Consider the following 21,817-nt stretch of genomic DNA (forward strand, 5'->3'; position numbering starts at 1 on the left):
TATGCGCGCACAAAAACATGCTTCTATTAGGACCGATGCATTCCCTATGTGGTGCGCACATGTCCGTGTTTTACAGGCGTGTGCCTGCAAAGATAGGACATGCGTGCACCATAGGGAATGCACGCATTTCCCTCAATGGGGCCGTGGCTGCTGCCGGCGGCTCCATTGAAGGCAATGGTCTGCCGGCACCCCTGAATTGTTTTTCAAGGACGAGCTTTACATATAAGCTCTTCCTTAAAAAACAAAAATTTTAGTGTAAAAAAAACCCAAAACGTACCTGTTCACTGCTGCCGTGTCCCCGCGGGGATGAAGAACACATCTGTTGCATGAGATGTTTCCTTCATCCCCGCAAGGAAAAGAATTCCCTGCTGCACCTGCCACATCTGTGACAGATGCAGCAAAGGAATTCTTCATCCCTGCGGGGAATAAAGAATTCCCTACCACAGCTGTCACAGATGACAGCTGCAGTAGGGGATCCAGCTGCCGGCATCCTGTAATTGTTTTTCAGGGAAGGGCTTTAAATATAAGCCTTTCCCTGAAAAACAAGGAAAAATGATGTTGAAAATAGAAAAAAATCATACTCACCTTCCTTCAGCTGCCGGCGCTCAGCCGTGTCCTCTCTGCGCTGCAATGCAGTTCTTTCAACAGGTGGGGATTTTAAATCCCCACCTGCTGAAAGAGCTGCTTCTGATTGGCTGAGTAGCTCAACCAATCACAGGCAGCTCTCAGCTGTCAGTCATTCAGCGAGAGCTGCCTGTGATTGGCTGAGGTGCTCAGCCAATCACAGACAGCTGCTTCTAATTGGCTGAGCACCTCCAGATGTGTTCTTCATCCTCACAGGGGACATGCAGCAGTGGACAGGTAAGTTTTTTTTTTACACTAAAACTCTTGTTTTTCAGGGAAGGGCATTGATGTAAAGCCCTTCCCTGGAAAACAATTCAGGGGTGCCGGCAGACCTTTGCCTTCAATAGAGCCGCCGGCAGCAGCCGCGGCTCCATTGAAGGCAATGTATGGACCTGCATACATGCGTGTTTTTGCACTTACAGGGGTGCGCACCTATGTACGCACAAAAACACGCCCGTGTGAAGCCACTCTTACTGGCTAAAATCTTGCTCAATGTCAGCATAAATCAGATATAAGATCCCAACTTCTGTGGAACATACTAGGTCTAAAGAAGAATGTTTGGTACCGTGTTGCTGAGAACAATCTCATACTGGGTATGTGACATTAACAGGACAAAGCTGCTTCCCCTGAACAGAGTTTCTAACCTGTTCTTAGCTCTATGTTTGGTGTTCAGAACAGTGCAGCGTCAGTCTGGCTGCTTCAAGAGATTACATAACAATTTATTAGTATCCGCCAGAATAACTGGAACTGACTTGTCTGCAAATTATGTCCTTTTTAAAATAAATATGTAAGATTGAAATGACAACATCTGCCTCGACCAAAATACCAAAAATTTCAAAGTTGTAAACATGTAGGTTTGTACAATTTTCCACTTGTAGCCTCAATGCCTTAAAGGAGAACACAAATAAGAAGGTGAAAAGTACTTCTCCATTTCATCTACTGCCATGTTTGTAATATTATACAATAATTGCCATACACCCTGATACCTTATACAATTGTGGAGGATCCTTGCAGTGAGAAATATTTCAAGGAGTTTTAACTCTTTCTAATCCACTGTCTGACATCTAAAGACATTCTGATTGAAGGCTGTACAGCTCTGATGTCGGAAGACGTCCAGCAGGGTATTCTTACTGTATGCTACTGGCCGCTCTGTTGTTGGGGGCCTCTCCAGCATGTCCCATACCACAGTACTGGCTCTAGCCAGCAGATGGTGCTATTGTATAATGAAAGAGAAAGCCCCTAGGAAACCCTGAATCCAAAATTGGATTGCAAAGGGTTAGATGGTGTTGAGTGAACCAAAACAAATGAACCCTGTTTCGGGTTGAGCTTTGCTAAAAATTTGGTTTGGCAAGAACACAAACCTCAAAAGATTCGTCTGGGCAAAACCCTCTAAAACAAGGAAAAAAGGAGAAAAAGTAGAAAAAAAGAAGGAGAGAAAAGAAGGTAAAAGAAGAAGGTAAAAGGAGCAAACAAATCTTTTTCATTCCTTTTTCTTTTTTTTCCTTCTTCTTTCCATACTTCTTTTTCTTCATTAACTTTGCCTTAAATGATACCTTAAAGGTACTTAGATACACTCTTAGGTGATAGAAGAGTGTTATAAAGAGTTTATATGTCTCTTAGACAGTGTTATACACTAGTTTTAAGGGTACTGATGAAGTACTGGTTCAGTTCAAACTAATTTAGACTGAACCAAACTTTTTTGCAGAAATTCGTCTCAGCAGCCAAACTGAACTTTTCAAAAGTTTGTCACCTCTACTATTAGAAGTGATGGCCTATGACTGGGAAGTTGATTGGTGGGGAGTGGGACCCCACTGCCAGGCCTCCTCTGATCCTCAAAAAAAAAGGGCCGGGGGACATGCTACGTAGTACAGTATAATATTGGAATATCTCTTTAAAATTAGAGATACTGTGACTAGAGACAGTTTACAGCTAACAGACCTTATCTCCCCAAAGAGCCTTAAATATAAGCCAAATGTTCAGAAAGACTTGTTCACATTATTTTTTCTAGTTGCTTTGAAACAAGAACTATAGATCATTGATAGGAGTCCAGTGGTATAACTGCACATCATCTCTATCATGTTATGCACACAAAACCCATTAAGTAGATCGGCCTTCCATAGCCTCCTGTGACCCACACTCAGTCATCATTAATAAGAGACCAACGTGTTCAGCTCTTGCCTTTTTTCTCAGATTTGCCTTTTATTTTTAACCAGATCTTCAATCTCTGCTTCAGCCAATCTGATTGTCAGTTTCCAACTCAATAGATTAAACTGTAGATTAATTTGTTCTGTTTTATACTTATTTATAATCTTAAAATAAACAACAGAGTTCAGTTTAATTAATTCGTCTGTTACCCCAGGAATCATTATAGTAGAGAAATAGGATAAAACATTTAAAAACTGAAGGAATGGAGCAGAAGTTTGAGGTTTAGTTGCAAGCATACGATGAAAGAATCTTTATGATTTTGGAAGGTGCAGCCAATCCTATAGAAAGTGCTACTCAATGGGTAATCTTATTGAACAACAAGCAAGGAAAACTCTCTTTAACCCGTTTAGGACCAGCCTCAGTAAATTTACGGCGGCAGGTCCTGGGCTTAGAGCACCGCCGATAGTAAAATTACGGCGGTGCTTTAAGTCTCCTGCCTCTGCAATCAGTCAGAGCCAGGAACGCAGGAGCGGTTTTTAACCCTTTCTGCCTTCTGCTTCCGCGATATACAGTGCTCAATGAGCACTGTATGGGGAAAGTGAAAGTAACATGTACTTTCACTACGGGAGTTTCGGGGGATCATGTGACCTCCTGGGATTTCCTGCTACTGCCGAGCTGGAGGGTCAGACTAGACCCTGGCAGCTCTGCAGGTGACTAATGTCACCACAGGGGTTGCTTTCCCCTGTAACTAGGGCTCCTATGGACGCCCTAGCTACAGTGGGAAAGTGTCAAATAAAGAAAAAAAAAAATGTGAATGTCCCCCAGAGGTCTTATATGACGTCATGGGGGACACAGATAGTAAAAAACACAATTACATAAATAAGTAAAACAAAACAACAGAATAAAACAACAATACATACATAAGAAAGAGAATAACACAAAACTGACGCCAACAAAAACTGTCGCCGTATGCGCCCTGTAAACCAAAACCATACATACTATATATCAAAATGTCCGAAATAAATAGAGGAACCCATTCCCATACTTTATTTTAGTGTAAATATAAAAATAATTTTTAAAAAAATTATAAATGTTAAAAAAATGATTTTTTTTTTAGCTTCTTACCCCCAATAAAACTAAAAAACGGGAAAAAAAGTCAGTGAAAAAGATATAAAAAAGTAGTCCTATATGTCATGGAAAAAAAACGCAGCAAAAATAATTTTGGTAGCTAAAGGAAAAAAATAGAGCAGTAAAACCGCCACATGGGTAAAATCCCTAAAAAGTGTCTGGTCCTTAAGGTACAAAACAGCTTGGTCCTTAAGGGGGTTAAAAGAGATTGAAGTGGTGCATCCTTCAGACGTGATATAATGAACTGAAGTTTGGTATTGCCGAAAAGTTCTCATTTTATAATAAAACCAGCTTGCACACGTATTTTGAGGTACGTGAACCTCTTCCTCAGTACTCGCTGGGGATACACTACACAGATGCATAGAAAACTGTATAAGACAAAAAGATGATATCCACAAAAAGTGATGAAAAACAAAACACAGTTCAGAAAAATGAACAAATATGAGAAGAAACTCAAAGGAAATAACAGAAGAGGTAAAATAAATAATAAAAAATAAGTGATCCATTGTGCATAATCAGACATAATTGTGCATAGGAAAACATAAAAGTAGGATGAAACCTTATTTAAAATGCCAATGGAGAAATATTAAGGAACATATTAACAAAAATGATGATAATATTGATAATGGTAGTAGTAATATAGTAAAAATAGTTGTAATATAGTAGTAAAAATAATATTGGCATATCGCTGATTATTTTGTGAAGAGAAACTAAAAAAAAAGTCAGTAATTTGCAACGGCACAGATTAATGCATAACAAATAAGCATCCTATCAGTTATACAGTATTTGGCCCCCTGTCTGACGAACCATGCCGTCTGAAGCTTTCCATAGCATTGCTATGGAAAGCGCCGACACACTGTCCGCAAGCTGAGAATCATTGCGATTCTCCACTTGCGGCCCGGCAATTCGCAGCATGCTGCGAATTGCCCTGATTCTCCGCGGTCAGCTTATCTATCAGATTAGGCTGACCGCGGAGATCCGTCTGCCGGCTCCTGCTCCCGGGCGGCGGCTCCCACGTCGGAGCTCCATCGCAGGATACCGCAACACCCATGGACAGGGGGCCTTAGTGTGAATATCACCAGTTACCAGTTAAATAAGTATCAAAGTAACACATTAGTATGTCAAAATGGTAGTTTTAGAAACAATGTATAATTTATATTTGAAAGTAAAAAATAAAGTGCTGTAGCAGAATGTCGGAGTTTAAAAATGTATCTGTTATTGCATGACTCTTATTGGTATTAAAAATATACATCCCGTATATACCCAGAGGCGTACGCTGACACTTCTGGACTCCAATGCAAAACCTGTAACAGGGCCCCCAACTATAATGCTTTATTCATAGTACTGGGCCCCTATATGGAGAAGAGAGGCCTTATGGGCCCCCTAAGGCTCCTGGGCCCGGGTGCAACCGCATCCCCTGTATCCCCTATAGTTACGCCCCTGTATATTAGTTGGTAATATACGTATTGTATTGCTGGAGTATAAACTTAACCAATGAATAGTGTTAAATTTAAAAAAAAGATATTCTTACCGTCACTGGCGGTGTATCTAACAGAGAGTTTTCAGCAATGATCTCTGGAAAGGGACCATAGCATTATTTGAATCACTGTTTTGGCGTGAGTAAAGGGGTGGGAGGAGGCGGGAGAAATGCTGTATGAATATGATTGGCTGATATGGGTGGGGAGAAGGGTACAGATGAAAGGATCACTATTACGTGAATTCAGATGAATATTGTTCTTTCTTCTCATTTGCATATTTCCCAGAGGAGCATGCATGATCTTATAAGTCTCCTCACACCTTCTAGGTGCTCTCCCTAAGGGAAAACGGCACCGGTCTTCCCTCAGTCATTGCAGCACTGTTTTTTTAGGTTTAAATCTGATCAAGAACTACACTGATATGGAATTTTTCAAAGTTCATGCAGATGTTGTCCGTGATGAGATGTGAACCCAGCACTGCAAGGCAACAGTGCTAACCACTGAGCCACATTTATTGAAGAGCAACCACCACAAAGGTGTTCTAAGGGGAGCACAAAACTTGTTGGGGTGCATAAAAGCAACATCCACTGTTGCTCATCCCAACCAGGATGCACAAGGAAACTAATACGTTTTCAATGCTTTGGAACTGAAATAGGCAGAAAGCATTCTAGCCTTTTTTTTTCTACAGATCCATTTTAGAAATCCACCAAAAAATGCAAGGAATGCTTTCCGCTTATTTTCGTTTCACTTCTGTTTTGCTGATTTCTGGTTTTATCAGTAAAAAAACCCTGCTAGATTGTACAGAGCCTTAAATAGCATTTCAATGGCTTTTGTTGTGTTTGGATAGAAGAACTTGTTGCAACAAGTTATCAGTGTTGTTACACTTTGCTACATCTATAACTGTCAGACTAGAGAGATGTCAAGTCATTAGGATATCGAAAATGTCTATTCCTATAAACAGCTTTAGGCCTCATGTCCTCGGGGACAGATCCGCAGCGGGTGTCCCGCACGCATGATCCGCGCCCCATAGGGATGCATAGTTAAATACCTGTGGATGTCATTTTCCCTTGAGGCACGGATTGCATGTGTGCGGGAAAACACCTGCAGCATGCTCCATTTCAGTGCGGGTCTCCCGCGGGGACGGCTCCCACAGGCTTCTAATGAGGCCTATGGAAGCCGTCCGGATCTGCGGCACACCAGCAGCTGGAGCGCGGGAGTTCAAAAAAAAAAAAAAAGAGTGCATGGCGCATGCGCGCGGCCCGCTGCCGGCATGCCGAGCACATCCGCCAGGCTGCAGAAAGAAGATTCTGATGCAGATTTCACCCCTCCCTTTCAAAAGGTGAAATCCTGCATGAAAATCCAGAATATAAATTGACACGTTGCGGATTCAGACCTGCGCTGTACATCAAGCAATTTACATTGCAGGCTTTTCATGTCTCATGTACATTTCAATTGATGGGCTGTTATCAATTTTAATAAAGCCACACATGGATTTTAGTGACTTGAATTGATGTTATTTTTCTTTGCTGCGGTTTTCTTTATTATATATGTAATTCTGGTTTTTTCGTTTCGCTGTGCAATTCTTGTTCTTAACACCAAGTTTTCCTTTGGCTTATGGCCCAGACATCTAACAGCTCAGTCAAGTTATAATTGTCCATTGCCAGTTTGATTTCTGGAAATTGCAGCACGTTTCATACTCTCCATATAAAGTAAAAGTGTTTTTTACCACTTGGAAAAGTTCAAGGGAGAAGTCTAAATTTAGAAAGATAATATAAAAGGTTAGAAAGCCCTATGAACTGTGAAAATGAAAACAAGGATATATGAAAATGCTCAGGCAAGCAATGAGAATAGCAATAGATCTGTGCCTTAGGCCTCGGTCAGACGACCGTTTTTTTGCCGCGATTTGCGGATCGCATGATGGATGCGCATCCGCAAATCGCATGACCGGGGCCGAAAAATCACCCCGAAAAATCTGCAGCTAACAGCGTTTTTGGGGAAAAGGCCCCGATCACAGGAGCGCTGTCCAACCCATTGCAATTCAATGGAGCCGGCAATATAGCCGGCTCCATTGACAGCAATGGGCTGCCGGCGAGCGCAGGATGAATTTTCGGGAAGGGCTTAAAAATATATCCAAATCATCCAAAAATGTGTAAAAATAAAAAAAATATACATACTCACCTTGTCCGTGCAGCCGGAGTTCAGCCGCGGCCGGCAGTTCTCCTTAACTGCTCTGAGTAGTATTCAGCTATTGAATGACAGCTGAGAGCTGCCCCTGATTGGTCCCTGCGCTGAGCGAATCAGAGGCAGCACTCACTCACCCATTCATGAATTCATGAATGGGTGAGTGAGAGCTGCCTCTGATTGGTGAGGGCTGTGACCAATCAGAGGCAGCCCATTCAGCAGGCGGGGATTTTAAATCCCCGCCTGCTGAATACTACTCAGAGCAGTTCAGGAGAACTGCCGGCCGGCCGCAGCTAAACTCCGGCTGCACGGACAAGGGGAGTATATATTTTTTTAATTATTTTTACACATTTTTGGATGATATTTTTAAGCCCTTCCTGAAAATTCATCCTGCGCTCGCCGGCAGCCCATTGCTTTCAATGGAGCCGGCTGTATTGCCGGCTCCATTGAATTCAATGCGCAAACATCATTCTTTTCTGCCACAGCTGTTACAGCTGTGGCAGAGGAGAATGATTTGTGTAGTATATGTTCTCAATGGGGACGGCGCTGCTGCCGCCGGCCCCGTTGAGCGCATATAGAGAACACAAGAAATCGCAGATAGGAGCGATCTGCGATTTCTTGTGTCCTATAATTTATCGGACAACCGCATAAAAAGTGGCCATGTGTCCGATACCGGTTCTAAAAATGCGCAGATCGCATGCGCAAATCACGGCAAAAAGCGGTAGTCTGACCGAGGCCTGATAATGATATTTTCCCCTTTGTTGTTCATTTTTATAGGTCATGTATTTAGTATCATTAACCCTTTGCTACATATATAAACTGGTTTACATGCAATCATCCTGCAATATACACATGGAAATAGCAATGGAAATATGAATAGCACAGTGGACCTAAAGAAAGTTATAAAAGACACTTTACATTAAAAATGAGAAAACCACTTTGTTTCTATGGTGAGTTAAGATCACTTTCAAAGAATTGTGCCAGGATTAAAAGTAATCTAAGAGGATAGAAGATAACTTTTAGATTGGTGTTAGTCCAACCAATGGGACCCTAATTGATCCTGACACATGGAGGGAACACCTATTGGCTTTCAGGGCACAATTGAATAAATTCCAGGCCCCAGTGCAGGAAAAAAAATGACTCCCTAAAAAGAATCACCCCTTCCTTTTTAGTATTCCCTAAATCTTAGATAAAAGTAATAATGTAAAACTGGTGCCTGGTTGGGATGGGCGCATGAGACAATAAAACCGGGTATCCCTCCTTCTCCCATGCCTTCTGCAAATCTGACACTTTTTGGGGGTATTTTTTGACCTCAGTGATAGGTATGGGGTGTAAAAAGTGGTGCTCTGTGAGCCTACAGCCCTGGATGAGCAAAGAAGAGGAAATACAAAATTGGCTGTCGCTGTACTCTCCTGCCCTGCTGCCGGCACTGGCACGCTCCACTCTGATATTCTGCACGGCCGCTGCTGCCCCTCCAGAGATGGAGTCTGCTAACTTGGAGACTGGCAAGCCAGAACAGCCGTACGACGCTTGTTATTCTCCACCAGAAATCCGACCACGGCGTCTGCAGCGTTACCGTAATGGAAGCGACTGTACTGAAAGCCGGTACCCACAATGGATATCGGTCCACAAGAACAATAGAGAAGTACGGAACTTTCTGCCTCCACACTACCAGCCATTTGTACGGGTGTTTGGCGATCAAAATTTCAACTTCATATTTGTGGACAATCTGAGAATTCGTGTCCCCTCGGTACTCAGGCCTAGGTACCAACATTTTGCTCCTGCGGGAAGAGGGAGTTCCACTTGGGCAAGAGGACTTGTACCTGATCCAGCATTTCTTCAGCGGCATTTGAACCCCGATCGGTTGAATACTGAGAGAGAGAGTAAGGGTACAAGACCCCGCTAGCCGGTCTCACACTGCATCGGTTGGAATGAGTTCGTGGAGCAGCATGCCTACGGCCACAGGCTTCAGCACTGACTCTGAGTCAGAAGAGTTTATGGATCCACCCGTGCCAAAAAGAGTGACTTGGTGCTAAAGAGATTCCAGCAGTAGTGAGACTTTTGTTTATTGTTGCAGAGACTTGTTTTGTTTATGACCTCTCTTTTCGGACTTTATTGAAGAGGACTTTAATTGATTTTTTTTTTTTTTGCTAGGCCCCTATAAGGATTTTAAAAAGTTATTCCCTTTCATAGGTGAGGCATTTATTTTATAAAAAAGTGTGATTCTTTTTAAATTTATTATGTGCTGTTGTTATGCAACGTTTAAACTATTGTGCAGGAGGGTAAAGAAAGCGTGCCTACTAAGGTTTGTTTGCCTCTTTATTGTATGCCTGTTAAAGTCATTATATGCAAATTGAATGGGAGTTTCCCATCTGCAAGTCTTCCTAGCTGTGTAAGTGTGGCAGCATGTTTCTTTTACCTGTCCCAGGGAAATCATTCACAATATACATCTATCTTCAGCTCAGTTGTGAGTATATGCCTCAGGTTACTACCCTTCTTGAGATAGTCTTCCAGAGTAGTGATGAATGATTCCCCTTTTTCTGTGTTAATACTACCAGTCAACCCCTTTCTCAGTTTTGTTACTAGTAGTGGTGTGATGCTTTATTTCTCTTTTCATTAGTCCTTGGGGAGAAGAATTATGTAAGTGCCCCATGGTAATGTTAGTGCATCCTGGACTCTGTCCAGCCTAACAGAATATTTGTGGTAATGGCCATACCACTTCCTGCACACGCCATCATAAAAATTAACGTTAGACACAAAACGTGACATCATAAGTAGTCTCAGTACACTTGTATGAGTAGGCTCTAATAGCACCGGAGGGTGAGTTGTGTTTAGAGGTTTCGCCTTGCACACTTAGTGACTGTGTAGATTGTGCTCCAGATGTTATTGTGTAGGACACTGAAAGCTAGTTCAGTCCGGATGACTGAACTCTGTTTACAAGGTGCCAGGGCCGTCTTGTTTTTAAGTAGGGAACTGTAGTGGCCCAGTACAATTGGGCCCCTTCTAAAAAGTGCGTATGCTTAATATTGTATTGTCAGTGTTCTTTGTGCTGTGTGAATTAAGTTTATTGCCTACTTTGCAGCACTAAATGGATTTAGTGTCTGGTGCCTTGGTAATGTATCTTTTGTCTGTCCCTTGACCGTGTATTATTTATTGGTATTGGTATGAGAGGAGTTGCGAGGGGCTTTTTGGTTTTGGTCTGTCCTTAAGCAAGATACTGCCAAGGCGGCTGTCTGTGGGTACCATCAACCCATAGTTACAGAATGGAGGAGGCTGAGAGGATGGCCTATTGCTCGTGAGAGCAGATGATGTTTTCCGGAGAATCCAGTGTGGAATAACCAGTGAGTGTGGACCGGTAGAGAAAGAGAGAATGTTGAGAAAGAGTGGAACCTGGCCAGGATCTGCAGGTAACTTAGACTGTGGTTTCTCCTGCATCCCAGTGCAGTCTCCCTGCCATACTACTTGGTAAAACTGCTGCTAAGTTGTACTCTGTTGGAAGTTCAATAAAAGTCGTCCGTCCGTTTCCGGAGGCTGTGTCTTAACCAGTACTCGTGTGTGTGTGAATTTAGTCCACCAACTGGGAATTCCCCCACAGAGGCTGTGTGAGAGAGGGTCTACTCTACCATCTTGGAATCCTCCCTCCGCTGCAGAAGAAATGGTGGCGTCATGAGTAAAAAAAATCAAACTAAGGTAATCCCAGCATTGGGTTCCCCGCTTTCTCCACCTGCCCCCGGCCCCTGGATGTGCCGCGGTTACCCTACGGGTGGGAGAGGGTAGAGCCACCGTGACAAGGCCCAAATTCTACCCCACCGTCTCCTAGGCCGTGCCCTGCTTCTCGGATGCCACAGGGTACTGCAAAGGCGCTCAACAAGCTGCTCCTGGAACTGCAGGAAGGCAAGTGTTCCCAGAGCTTCTTGTAAATTATGTAGGCATGACAGCTAGCAATCTGAATAATGCCGGGCTTACACATGCGGAGGCCTGCAGTGGATTCCAGCTGTGAGCCCAGCCATGGCCCTGCGTACGGCCGCATACTGGGGACTCACACAGGTGGTCATGCGCAGTAAACCTTTTTTTGTTAGTTTATATTTCACACGTTGTCGCTTAGTGATGACGCGGGTAATCCACAGCCCGTATACATAATTTAATTGCGCATGGGCTGCGGGTATATTTGCGACCATAAAGCAGAATGGGCTCCATGTCACGGATACCCATGGTAAAATAGAACATGCTGCGTTCGGTTTTCTGCAAGTGGATTATGTAATTCTGACCCACTTATGTGAGCGAAATTGTGTATTCGAATGCTTTGATTCATCTAGGTATTACTGCAGATCTAACGCTTGCGGAATCCGCAATTCCCATCCGGTCATGTGAGACTGGCCTAAGGTAGATCGCTACCTTTTTATACCATTGGATAAACCATCCGGTCCCTGCTCCAGGCCCGCAACTGCCTTTGGTAGTCGGGAGCAAAGAAATTTTAAATTTACCGGGGCCTCCCTGGCTTCTGCATATGCGTCCGTCATTTCACCGGCAGGCGCATGCACAAAAAAAGGGGAAGGTCCATGAAGGATGCGGAGGCCTCCAGTAAAAAGTTTGCGTCAGTGAGGTGAGATGAAACTTTACCTTTTTTTTAACTTATACATGATCACCGTTATCCATTGGATAACAGCAATCACATGACTAGGGACCACTCACTGTGGCCCTCGGTCACTGCTCCAGGCTCTTGGCTACCTTTGGTAGCCAGGAGCAAGGAGATTTTAAATTTTAGGGGCCCTCCCCAGCTTCCACGCTTGCGCCTGCCAGTTTGCTGACAGGCACATGTGCAGAAACCGGGGAAAGATCCATGGATAAAGATCCTGTCAGGGGACAAATCCGGGATCCTTCAGTAAGCTATTTCACCTCCTCTCATGGATGCGATCTGTGAGGGATGATGAAACTTTAACTTTCATTTTTTTAAAAACTTTTTTTTTTACTTTTCCATGATTGCCGTTATCCATTATATAACGGCGATCCCGTGACAGGGACCACATTTCCAGGCTCTTGGCTACCTTTGGTAGCTGGGAGCAGGGAGATTTAAAATTTCTCAGGCCCCCCTGGCTTCTGCGCAGAAGCCAGCAACAGGTCCTTGCAGATCAACGCAGGATATCGCGGAGGCTGGAGGTGAGTAGTTTCATGTCCCCTTAAGAATCCAATCTGTCACACTCCCCGGGGCTTTAGTCTACAGGGCCAGCGTGTTTTTATGGCCCTGTAGAATAAAGCCCAGACAGCCAGGACGTGAAAACACAAATTTGTGGTCAATAAGGGGTTAATATATGCTAGCATCTAGAAATGCATTTTAAAGTTAGCACTTTCATAAAATTTAAATTTTACTAACTGGAACTTTTTAACATATCAAGAACTTTTGAAACTACAGTATTACATGTCCTGGATTTTGGCACATGTTGGCACTTGGCTACTATTCCGATTGGTAAATTAGTGGTCATAATAGGAATTTTGTCATTACTCTGTGTGTTATTTCCCCCACATGCAGAGCAAACCTAAAAACACCCACGAGATGTTGTTTTTATAAAGCGTGGAGGACTTAGTGAAGAGATGTTTTGCTCCTTGGTTACTTATTTTTTTTAAAAGGTGGACTAATTGTACACTTTCTTGGATTACAAAAAGTAAGACTTTCCTGCTTCTCATGTGCGTCTGGCATTCCAAAAAAAGAACACAGCACATAAACACATAGATCATGAGTTCTGTGAAGAAAACTCAAATCACTTATAGTACCATGCTGTTGTATAAAGAAATTTTTGTCTCCATTTTGTGAGAGTTGGCAAAGAAAAATATGAAGATTGAAAAGTATCAAAACCAGAATGACACTGGCCTGGGCAAAGTATGAACATCTGGAGAGTGTAAATTCAGTGCAGATAAAGAATAAGTTTCGTAAGGTTCAGCTTTGAAGTCTGGTTAAGTTTTTGTATGTTATTATATGGTCAACAGCACAATTAAATCTTTAAAAAATCATTGTACCTTTAGACCTATTAACCCCTTAGTAACAAAGCCTGTTTGCACCGTAATAACTACGTTTTGGGTTTTTTTCATCCTCGCATTCCTAGAGACATAACTTTTTAAATTTTTTCGTCCATATAACCATATGGGGATGTTTTGTTAATTTGAGCGTGAGCGTGTCCAGAAAAGGCCAAGATCACCATGCAGAGGTACTGACTTACGTGAGTGTCTGTGGAGTGGCCCTACCCCTATCCTCCAGGACCAGTGTCATTCTGTGTTTCTGTGTACCTGACCATTTATCTGCTGTTTTGCCTGCACGGCCATCTTTTGCAATTTGTGCTTTGTACCAAGTTGCCTACAAGTAAAGTTTTGGCAGGCCATGACCATTCCCAGGGACCTGAGGTACTTTAATATTGTCTGCGGCTCCTTTATTTATTTACCGCCAAGGGTTATTCTGGTGGGTAATGGAATGGTGGCGTCACCCGTGACAACCTTATATTCTGTTTCCATGTTTATTGGTCATTAGAGATGAGCGAGCACCCAAATGCTCGGGTCCGCGTTATTCAAGTCGAGCTTTTCGTAAAATTCGGGAGCTCTACTCGAGTAACAAACCCCATTGGCTACAATGGGAGACTCGAGCATTTTTGTATGTGGGACACCAGGTCCCGAGCTTTTTTTTTTTTTGGTTCGTCTCTCTCTCTCACGTCACAGCGGGGAGGAGCCAAAAACTGGGGCGGGGTCGAACACGGCTTGATGCTCGTTCGAGTAACGAGCACCATTGAGTACGCTAATACTCGAATGAGCATCAAGCTCGACAGAGTACGTTCGCTCAACTCTATGGGTCATCCCTCTCCTAGGGGTGTCCGGAAGAGGCCCAGCGCTGCTCTAGCCGAGGCTACGTGTGTCCCTCCAGGAGGAAGCCTGGTAAGTTCCATCGTGACAAGTGTCCACTCTACCCTCCCAGCTTCTCAACGTATGCCCTGTGTCCGGAGTTACTCTATGGGACACTGCAACAGGAGTTGCCATCACATGGCACCATACCAACACCTAGATCCGTATAGGCGCATGGAGATCTAGCAGCACCTAATTTAGGGCTTCACACAGATGTGGCTAAGTTTAACTTTCTCAGGTTATCTTAACTACTTTCCAAAATCCGTTGCAGATGTAGAGTTGGGTATCATTGTACAGACCTTTTTGGTCACCTCTTCTCCAAGAAAACAACTGAACAAAAAGCAATAAAAAAAAAGTCATATTACCCCAAAATACTACCTCACATCACTTTTTGAAAAGCAAGCTCTTAAACAGCTAGATTGACGAGGGAAAAAAACTTAGTAAAAAAGGTATTTTTTATTAGTACAACATAAAATAACTATATGAATTCAGCATTGCGGTAATCATATTGACCAAAAGAATATAGATAACATGTCATTTTTACGATACCATGAGCATCATAAAAAAATATCCCCCCCACTTAGAAATTGCACTGCAACTCGTTCTACAAAAAACAAGACTTCATGTAGCTATGTTGCTGGAAAATTTACCAAAAAGTTATGGTATTTTAAAAGTGGGAATTGTAAAATGAAAACAAAAAAGGGCAGCCTTGGCAAGGGGTTAAGACGTTAAAAAGCTATTATCTTTATGTGTTAGGTCAAGTTAAACTTTATTAGGCCTCGGTCACATGAGTGATTTTTTTAGCGCATGAATAGCTGCGCTAAAAAAATTAATTAAAAAAAAAAAAATCACACATTGCGTGTAGAAAAATATGTGAATGGGTGTATTTGCACTCGCATGTCCTATCTTTTGCAGGTGTGATTTTTTTAGCGCTTTTTCCAGGTTTTTTTTCCGTTTTGTACAAAAAAACTTCAAAAATGTCAGAATTTTAAATAAAAAATTATCTCAAAAAATTGCATGACAAACAAGGGGTAATTGTTGTGGTTATGAGATCATGGTGCGTTGCTATTGCCAGTTTTCTTTACGTGTAAACGTAGCCCAAAGGATAATTCCAATAGGGAAACACAATGGTGCAAGAATATAAAAATGTATAGCTGAAGACACAAATATCTGTTCTTAAGATGCTTACCTGGACATCGTGGACAACACAGCTGTGGAATATAGACTGGATTACTACAATGAAGACTCGGACATCTCACTCTACTGCACAATACATTTCCACCCTGCAATATAATGTTCATGGTCAATCTTTATGGATTACTTCACCTTTTACACAAACATCTTGCAGTGGTTTATAATATATCTAGAATATACTGTGCAATATATACCCTGCTCTGGTTTTATGTGCATTTTATTTTCTTACAGTTTTTTATATCTCCTAGAATATTTTAGCAATATGTTGTGAAAAGGTAAAAAATCTAAAACTTCTTTTAAACAGCTACTCAAACTGGCTTGAATAGAGAAGACATCTGCATGCTTCTGAAGACAAGATATGTTCATAAGTGACACAAATACTGCCACGTTTCAAAAAAAACCTGATAAGGCCTTGTTTAGACGAGCGTGGTTTACACGTTGCTACAGCAGCATGTAAACCACGCTGCTGACATCCAAGAATTCTGCATTGAACGAGCTGCTTCGTGGAGCAGCCCATTCACATGTTCGTGCTGCGGGTAGAGTGCTGCCGCGGCTTCCATAGGAGCCTGTGGTCAGCACCATGGACAGCGCTGCAGCACAAACTCTGCGCTGGTGAAAAAAGCTCTGTGTGAGCGCTGTAGCAGCGTGTAAACCACGCTTGTGTGAACGAAGCCTGAGGTGTCCAAAAACTGCTTTTTTAGAATGGACTTAAGACCATTCTCAAGCTCCATCTTCTTCTAAGGCTTTATTCACATGAGCGTCTGATATATACGCGACCATCTGAGGCATTGGTTTCCAATGCATTTGTTCACACGGGCGAATTTGCGGTGCGTAAAAACATCACAGCGTAAAAAGTAGAACATATGCGACCGAAATCCATGCCTGCTATTAAACACTGGCTACAAAGGTAGTTCTGCTTCTATCTTTCAACTGATATACCCTGGCGGCTCCCATAGACACCCATATGGGAGCTGGAAAAATAAGGGAGGGGGAGGCAGTTTAGCTGCGTCCAACACTGCGAAAAGCTTACAGGTGCCTCTATTAAGCCGTTTTAAGTCATTCTAAGGATTTATGCCGAGCGAGGGATTTCCAGGCCGCAACGTATTTTTTCACTGAAAACAGCGCACCGAGCCATGTGAATAAACGAGAAAAGGCTAATTATGCTCGGGACTTCAATGCGTAAATTTGTCCATTCATCCACATTCACGGCATGTCTGAGCCAACGTAGAAACGCATACACTTGTGTGAAGGAGCCCTAAGGCTCATATATTATGAAAACAGATGAGAATAAGAGATGCATCCATAAGCCACATGGAAAACGTCCCTGTCAGTACCTCGTTAGCTATAAAGAAAATACCCTCATCTGAATGAGCCCTAAAGAGAACAATTCCAATAATTACTCAGAATTTGGAATTCTTTTTGTTTTGTAGCTCCTTATCTGCTGTTGCTAACTACCACCAGTTATTGACTACAGTGCTACGTGCCGACAACCTGGACTATACAACTACTCATCATTATTCCACATTGCTTCATCGATCATTTGCTCTGGTGAGTAAACGTTTTCTCCTATTCATTAAGCTGCAGGTATTTAGCAAGGGGGTTCAATAGATAGACTCTAGCGGCACAAGGAAACAGAGCTAAGGCCGGCTTCACATGTGCAAAAGTGTATTTACATTCGCATTTGCGCTGTGTATTTGTGCTATGGGCGTGTCGTGTATGCATATATCACTGTATTGACCCTATTTGTGCGCGGAAACAAAAATGCAAGTGTGTTTCCATTGATGTTAATGGGGAATCAAGTCTAATCAGTTTAATATGTGCTATTTTTGTGCACGATATGCACGAAAATAGAATCTGCTGCATTTTTTTTGCATGACTGAAATGTGCGTGCAAAAAACGCACATGAGGCAGAATCCATTGAAATCAATGGGTTCCATTTACTGCATGCTGCAACTGCAAATTTTAAAAAAAGTTGAAATTTAAAAAATTGGGGCACAAAAAAAGTTAGGGTGCACAATAGAGACAGAATAAGGGCATGTTTAATTCCTACAAACTACAGTAGTTACATGGCAGGTGAGAACGGACTTTAGCTAGTGTGCTGGAATTAAACATGCCTTTTTTATCTCCAGTAAGTGGTATAATTTCATTTCTCCTATGCTACATACTATCATCTGCATTTGAAAATCGGTATAGTAAAACAGCCTGAAAGTAATGCCTCATTTGCCCTGCAGGAATGAAGACTCTCTATTAGCGCTGGGGGTTATAGCAGCACGATTCGCCATTGTCAAGGGGAACAGTGTTTCAGGAATACCATGGACTGATTGTAGCAAAAACATTTATATGCAAGTGTATTTTGGACTTCTAATACTAATATCTTCATTCAGGACATTACTGACTTCTGAATATAATGCTGAAAGAGCCTTAACAACTTCACTTGGCATTTTCCCACACCTCCCTCTCTTCTTGTAAGCGCTGAATACATAAAACTGTTGAAATGCTTCTTGGCTCCAGAATCTAGGACATTTGTCAAAACTGCAGTTCAATATTGTTTCTTTTTCACTGTGATATAGATTAGGGAAAAACTGTTGAATAGGTGAAAACGACAATAACAGAATGTGCAAAGCTTCTCGTTGAATACATAAATGTATTGATAAGAATTGGAGAAATAAACACTTTTCAGCAAAACTAAAATTTCAGACTGAAAACTTAGTAACTAGGGATGAGCTAATGTGCTCCTTTAGGACAATTACTTGATCGAGCATCGCTTTTTTCGAGTAACTGCCTACTCGGGCAAAAAGATTCGGGGGGGGCGCCAAGGGTAGCAGGGGGGAACAGGGCGGAGCTCTCTCTCTCTTTCCCCCCCACTCCCCCGCAACCCCCCGCTCACCCCCGGCGCCCCCCGAATCTTTTCGCCCGATTAAGCGAAGCTCGATCGAGTAATTGCTCTAAACGAGCACGTTAGCTCATCTCTATTAGTAACCATTTAAATTCTAACAACTTGTGTTTATAGTATAGCCAGTGTGATGGCTAAAAAAAATACAATATACTTTATTGACTTTTACAATCAATATTATTTAAAGGGGTTGTCCCGCGAAAGCAAGTGGGGTTCAGCACTTCTGTATGGCCATATTAATGCACTTTGTAATGTACATCGTGCATTAATTATGAGGCATACAGAAGTTATTCACTTACCTGCTCTGTTGCTAGCGTCCCCGTCTCCATGGTGCCGTCTAATTTCAGCGTCTAATCACCCGATTAGACGCGCTTGCACAGTCCGGTCTTCTCCCTGGTGAATGGGGCCGCTCGTGCCGGAGAGCTGGTCCTCGTAGCTCCTCCCCGTCACGTGTGCCGATTCCAGCCAATCAGGAGGCTGGAATCGGCAATGGACCGCACAGAGCCCACGGTGCACCATGGGAGAAGACCCGCGGTGCATCGTGGGTGAAGATCCCGGTGGCCATCTTAGTAAGGTAAGGAAGAAGTCGCCGCAGCGCGGGCATTCAGGTAAGTACTAAACGTTTTTTGTTTTTTTTTAACACATGCATTGGGTTTGTCTCGCGCCGAACGGGGGGCCTATTGAAAAAAAAAAAAAACCCGTTTCGGCGCGGGACAACCCCTTTAACCTTCCTTTGCAAATTAGGTTTAAACTTTTGGGTATTTGCAAAAAAAAAATCGAAACAAGAACAATTTAAATAGCTTAACACAACTAACATAACAAGTGGCTTCTCCAAATTCAACACAAAATCACACTTTTAACAACTTCTGCAGTCTCAATTATTCCACCAAGGGGCGTAACTATAGGGGATACAGGGGATGTGGTTGCACCCAGGCCCAGGAGCCTTGGGGGGCCCATAAGGCCTCTCTTCTCCATATAAGGAGCCCAGTACTGTGAATAAAGCATTATAGTTGGGGGCCCTGTTACAGCTTTTGCATTGGGGCCCAGGAGCTTCAAGTTACACCTCTGATTCCACCCCTTCATGATGAGCGTCTTTAGGACTTATTAGAGCAACTTTTGCTGTTATGACATGCTGCAAATGTGTGTACAGCCAGACACTGGCTTCTAACTATTCCTGAGGAGTCCTAGCACATTCCTCAAGGGCAGTGGCTTTTACTTTTCTAATATTCTTTGGTTTGTGTGCTAAAACGCCCTTCTTTAAATCCCACAAAAGATTTTGCTATGGAGTTCAAATCAGGTGATGGGATCGACCTCTCCAGAATCTTCCAGAACTCATTGATCTCTTCTCTTATCTTTTTTGACCATTTTCTTGACTTCTCTACACCCCAAAATGATACCAGTGAAAATGTTGACCAGAAAAACCAAGCCATCACACAGTGACGTAGAGTTAAAAATAAAAAAAGTTATGGTTCCCTGAATGCGGCATGACACAACAATCCTCATCCTGCCCCAGTGTTGTAGAAACCGCTCTCAAGGTCAGAGCACTTGTAGAAGATGGACTTCTATGATTATATCTGCCAGAAGTGGTAAGAAAATTGCATGTTTGAGTGAGTGTCAATAGTATGGATAAAGCATAAAATATATTTTTCTCTATGGTAAATCCTAGATAAAATTCCTTAGCGTTACTAAGGTGCATGTGAATGATAAAAACCAACAACCATAAAAATTATTAATAAGAATAGTTAAATAATCACAGGCTGCAATTAGCCCTACCCTAATGTTATATTTAATTCATCTTTTCATTAAAGGGGTTCTGTAATAAAAATAAAAAAAATCTATACTTACCTATTCCTCCCCCTTCAGTCTACTTACCAGATCTTCACCTCACCTATCTTCTCCTGTCTCCTGCAGTCCCGGGGGGAGGTCACCTCACCTCCAGCTGGCTGATTCTTCTGCTTCCTGTGAGGTTACGAACATTGCTGGCAGTATCCTTCCTGCCAGCCAATGTACATCACGTCACAGTCCAGCAGGGGGAGTGCCAATCAATTGCAGAGACTGCTCATGCATGCTATTTCGGCAATAGATCAGATTTTACCCATGTGGTGGTTTGATTGCCCTATTTTTTTCTTTTAGCTACCAAAATTATTTTTGCTGCGTCATTTTTTCTGTGACATATAGCGCTATTTTTTAATATCTTTTTCACTGACTTTTTCCCCCCGTTTTTTACTTTTATTAGGGGTAAAAAGCTTAAAGAAAAAAGATTTTTTTTAACATTCATTGTTTTGTTTTTTTTAATTTGTATATTTATGCTAAAATAAACTACGGGAACGAGTTCCTCATTTTGTTTTGGACGTTTTGATATATAATATGTATGGTTTTGGATTACGGGCACCTAAGGCGGTGGTTTGGGGTCATTACTTTCTTTTGTATATATTTTTATTTTATTCTGTAATTTTTTTAAACTTATTAATGTAACTTTTTTTACCATCTATATCCCCCATGATGTCATAGAAAACCTCTGGGGGACATTCACATGTTTTGTTTTTTTTACACACTTTTCCACGGGAGCTGGGGCATCCATATGAGCCTCAGTTACAGGGGAAAGCATCCCACTGTAGGGCATATAGTCACCAACAGAGCTGATCAAGGCGGCTCCCGGTGGTCACGTGATCACCAGTAGGCTGGTGGAAAAAATACTTTCACTTTATTGTACATAGCGCTCTTTGAGCGCTATGTACTCCAGAAAGAAGAAGGCAGAAAGGGTTAAAAAAATGCTTCTCCATTCTTCTCTGGGTCCTCTTCTGTGACTAACAGCTGACAACCCGACCTGCTCCTGCTTGATTGCAGCAGCAGAGGCTTTAATCCCATGCCGTATTTCTGCTATCGCATGGGATTAAAACCCAGGACCAAGCGCCGTATATTTACAGTGCTTGGTCCTTAAGGGGTTAACTGATGAGGATTGTTCATAGGTGTCATTCCACACAAGTGAGGAAAATAAATGATTATACACTGTTCTTGGAAAGTGAACATTGACATTTTAGGTACTGAAAATGCTTCTAGCTCCATCCACTGTGGGTCACTTGGGTTCTGTGCACTGGATGATAATGCCATCTGCCTCCCTCAGCCCCGAAGAATGCCCGAGTCTTCTAAAATATATGCCACTTTTCTATCAACTCCTATTACCAAGAAAAAATTAGACCTTACAAAGCGTATGAACCTCAAATAATGCCAGAACTGCTCTTTTCTTTGTTACTCCCCTCCCAAAACATCTGATTAAAAAGTGATCATAAAGTCA

General features: G+C 42.4%; 1 protein-coding gene across 1 annotated transcript in view; it reads right to left on the bottom strand.

Annotated features, from left to right (window-relative positions):
• CHRDL1 (chordin like 1) overlaps positions 1-21,817 on the bottom strand; it is a 101,334-nt gene that overhangs the window by 21,786 nt on the left and 57,731 nt on the right. The window contains exon 4 of the mRNA XM_066581724.1: positions 15,625-15,718. Within this exon, the coding sequence (XP_066437821.1) occupies positions 15,625-15,718 (94 nt within the window). The remainder of the gene's footprint in view (positions 1-15,624; positions 15,719-21,817) is intronic.

The sequence above is a fragment of the Eleutherodactylus coqui genome, chromosome 10 (assembly GCF_035609145.1).
Source record: "Eleutherodactylus coqui strain aEleCoq1 chromosome 10, aEleCoq1.hap1, whole genome shotgun sequence".
Lineage (NCBI taxonomy): Eukaryota > Metazoa > Chordata > Amphibia > Anura > Eleutherodactylidae > Eleutherodactylus > Eleutherodactylus coqui.